Source organism: Clarias gariepinus, chromosome 10 (genome assembly GCF_024256425.1).
Source record: "Clarias gariepinus isolate MV-2021 ecotype Netherlands chromosome 10, CGAR_prim_01v2, whole genome shotgun sequence".
In the NCBI taxonomy this organism is placed as follows: Eukaryota; Metazoa; Chordata; class Actinopteri; order Siluriformes; family Clariidae; genus Clarias; species Clarias gariepinus.
The window spans coordinates 21,747,817-21,751,925 of record NC_071109.1 but is presented as its reverse complement, the minus strand read 5'-3'; the positions used below and the strand labels follow the sequence as shown (position 1 = coordinate 21,751,925).

Below are 4,109 nucleotides of genomic sequence, written 5' to 3'. Positions count from 1 at the left end.
TTTTACTTACTTTGCGGTTATTTATTACTTTGTGGAAACTCCCACATGGCTGATGGTCAGATGTCTATATACTTCTGGCCATAATAACAGTGGGTTTATATGTGTATTGGTGTATTTGTATTATAATAGGCCCTGGTGACAGGAGAATAAAAGCTGTTAGGCAGAGGTATCTGTTATTGTGTGTGTGTGTGTGTGTGTGTGTGTGTGTGTATGTGTGTTTGTGTGTGTCCTGCACCAAATCTCATCAGGCTACTGTCCACTATAATAAAAATCCCTTCTGTACTTAGTATCCATTAATTTTTAATGATGTGTCTCAGCTGTTTGTGGTGCTGCACATTTGTGTGTGATGGATGGGAAAGGGACTGAGCAGGCCTGAAGGTGTGATGAGACTGACTGAGAGAAAGCAAAAGAGAGAAAGCAGAACACTGCCCTTTGCCCTCTTTACTTCCTCTCTTCTGAAGTGTGCATGAGCTGACAGCTAATCTCATTCTCCTAGGGGAGTAAAGTTAGACACTCAAGTTTACAAAACCACCCTGCGAAAATAGAACCAGCACCACTCGTTTCTCTGTAGGCAGCTTTTCTTAACCCTGAGGTCTGCTCTCTCTCTCTCTCTCTCTCTCTCTGAGACTGCATTAGATCAGTGGAACAGCCAACACTGGTCTGTGTGTTTGGCCATGTCTGTTTACTTAAAGTAACCCATTAGGAGAAAAGTAGGCAGTGACAGTGACTTAAAAAAAAACTAAACAGGCAACTAGCAGTGTTCTGCTCTAAACAGCACTCCAAATACATAGGACACGTTGACTGCATGGAGTAATACATTCGACAAGGAGTTTATTTTTCTACCGGACTCATTTCCTTTAACTGTGCACAGCTGGTAACAGGAAAATTGTGACAGAATATAAATCCAAAAAAATAAAAATAATAATAATAATCCAACAGTGTTTCTTTTTAGTCCTCTTTTAATTTAATTACAAATCTTAGTTAAAAGTGGCAAATTGTCTAAAATTTTCAACATATTCCATTTCATCTTTCACTCATCAAGAATGTAACATTGAACAACTCAAAATAGTATGATATTTTGTCATTATATTCAGCCATCACCTATTGGCAAACAATGCTAAGAGCTTATTGGAATGCAATGAAAGAAAAATACAATTATGTTATACAAAGATCAAAAATACTATTAAAATCCCTTATTATAAATGGCAGCGCTATATTAATAAACTGCTATTGACATTTTACATGTAAGTACAAAATATTGTTGAGGTAGCACCCTCTAAAGTCACTTTTAAAATGTTAAAATACTGAATAGACATGAATTGACTTTTTTATTTACATTACAGCAAATCTATGTTCCTTACTTCATTACAATTGAATTCCTTTGGTAAACAAATGGTCAGACCATGTGCAGTCCTGCATGTTTAAATTGTACATTCACAACATTTTTGCATCATACTTTTGGATTCATTTTTTACATAATGCAAAAAAGGGGGCAAATGCATTGATTTACAAAAAGGGGAAAAAAAGCTTTTTTTGTTTTATTAAGAACATTCATTCCATTCTGTTCCACCACTGACCCTTGGAGAGTTATCAGACTGCATTATTTTAAAACTCACCAGCTGCTTTCTCTGTAGCTCGTCTGTGATGGTTTTCAGGGTAAAAAGGTCAAGTGTGAAAGCTTTGTGCCCAAGGGCAGTTTGGGTGCAAGACATGTCCCCTCAAGACGCATTCTCCAGTGTGTGTGTGTTCCCCTTTCTTGGGGTGTAAACATTAGCAGGGCACCTTGTATTGGCCTAATGAAGACATCTCGAAAGGGGTCTGGCTAAAAGACTAGCCCACACCCATTTCTGTCAGTAGGGCTCATAACAGGCCAGTTTGGCTGGCCATCTACTCATTATGAGGTTGTGCTAAGACCATATAACATCCAACAGAGACCCCATTGTGTTTCTAAGCGTGGTGTTTTTTCTCTTCCTCACCCATATCAAATGTCAGCATGGGAGGGAATGAAAGCATGTGGTGGACTGTAGGAAGAAAGGAATGGGCTAAATAAACCAAACCAAACTCAGAGAGGAAACTTCAGCAGATTGGAAATGAAACATTCTCAAAATGGCAAACTTAACTTTGGTTTAAAATACATAACACAATGTGTAAGCTTAGCTTACCTTAAAGAAAATACTTTTTTTTTGCTCTATTGTTTATGCTCACATTCATGACGTTTGCCCATTTAAACAACAAAAAATACCATCTTTTATTAATAAACGTGACTGAATATGAACTGATAAACATCTAAGACAAACACGTGGAAAAGAGATTTTTTTATGAATAAAGTATACAATAAACTATGGAAATAAAGCATCTATAAAAATATAAAGAATTTGTTTTAAACAGAAAAACATTGATATCGTATTCGTTTAATAAATCCTACAGTCTAGCAAGTTAAGACTCGGAAAGCCGCGATTGGAACAGTCAACTGGAAAAAAGGTTCAGTGCAATAAATGTAGGTGATTTATTTACTGAGCGCGTGTAGATCGGTGCTTTTTTAATTATTTCTTTTAGAAGATTTTGACGCGCTTACCGCCCACAGCCCGGCCTCCTTTGAGCGCTCGGGGCGCGGGCTGCTCCTTGGAGAGCGGACAGTACTTGATGGTGTGTGCGTTGTCGCCGTTGGCGCTGCACAGTGGGCACGTGTATGCGCGCAGGATCGGGCACACCACGCGACCGTCGGGCGCCTTCAGAACGTGCGAGCCGTACACCTCTTCGGGCGCGCCGTTATTCCGACAGAACACGCATATCTTGGGTTCCTGCTTGGCGCGCGCCGCCGCCGTCTTGCGCACCTTCCTATCCGCGCCGAACATCTCGAAAGCTGTGAAACTTCCTCCTCCTCCTCCTCCTCCGAAGCCCGTGTCGCGCTCATGCCCTACAATCCCTGCGCCGTGACCACGGAACGGCCCGAGCACCGAGAAGCGCTCCTTGAGCTCAAGAAGGGAAGGCGGCGGCGGGCTCGCGGGAGGGCAGCAGCACCCGCACGATGAGGAAGAGGAGCAACACGAGGAAGAGCAGCAGCAGTAGTCCAAGTGCGTAGCGCAGGGGCACGGCGCTGAGTCGTCCAGGCCCAGTGTGGCTTTCAGAGACTCCGTGATGGAGTTGGGGCTCGGTCCGCCACCGGGACCGCGCTTGCTGCTCTGCGTCACCAGCGTGGACAGGCCCAGATAATCGTTCCAGAAGTTGAACGTGTAGTCATAGGACGTGCGCGCGCTTAAGTAGCTGTGATTTAAAAAATCCATGTTCCCTTCACTCCCAAGCGGCGCGGCGGCGCCTCTCTATGCAGGATAAATCTGATAATAAATATTCCGTCCCGACTGAAACGGCAAGTAGCTAAGAGATGTAGTCGGGTCCAGCGCTTGTCTTGGCTATACCGAGCTGCGCGCGAGGCTGTTGGTTATAAGCCTGGGGAAGGAGCGGTGAGAGGGGCGGGGCTCTTTTGCGTTTCGAGTTTGGGAGCAGATCAACAGCGTGTTTTCTTTAGCAAGATCTAAAGCCCTCAAAAGGGAAACGATTCCGCAAGGGGGAAAACGGTACCGCAACTTTGCAACTTTACGATGTAAAGCAGTCGTAAAGCATTTTAGCTGCAGTGTGCCTGTCCGGTCTAATCAAAACCCTGTTAGGGGGAAAAGAACAGTAACTCTCAGATTATACACAGCTGCATTTGATGAGACGTACATAATACACATTTGCATAACAGGTTATTATTTCTTTTTTTCAGGAAATGTCATTCTGTCGCGTTCCACGGACCTCTCCCTCCCCGCCTCACACACATAAGAATCATTTTAGATTATTGCCGCCAGCACTCCGTTTACCGTAAAACAAAATGAGAACGACGACGAGACATTTTGCCCAAATGTCTCTGTTAAAACACAAGCAGCTAAACTCGGTGCAACTACGGGCTTATGTGCGTGAACGCGCGACTCTTTGTTCTTGGAGCGCGCGGCCATCGCACCTGCGCACATCAGTCTATTCAATGCAACAAATATGACATAAACTCCTCGTTCAACAATGCGCATCTATATTTATATTTATATGTGTATTAGTGCTGTTTTTCCAGTTTTTAA

The 4,109-nt window shown here is 43.2% G+C and overlaps 1 protein-coding gene across 1 annotated transcript; it reads right to left on the bottom strand.

Moving 5' to 3' along the window:
• Positions 1-811: 811 nt before the first annotated feature.
• On the bottom strand, positions 812-3,426 carry nanos1 (nanos homolog 1). The gene has a single exon (XM_053506530.1). The coding sequence runs from the start codon at positions 3,282-3,284 to the stop codon at positions 2,553-2,555; it is 732 nt and encodes a 243-aa protein (XP_053362505.1). The 5' UTR covers positions 3,285-3,426; the 3' UTR covers positions 812-2,552.
• Positions 3,427-4,109: the final 683 nt, after the last annotated feature.

Coding starts and splice junctions, on each gene's coding strand:
- nanos1 (XM_053506530.1), bottom strand. CDS start 3,284: ATGGATTTTTTAAATCACAGCTACTTAAGCGCGCGCACGTCCTATGAC.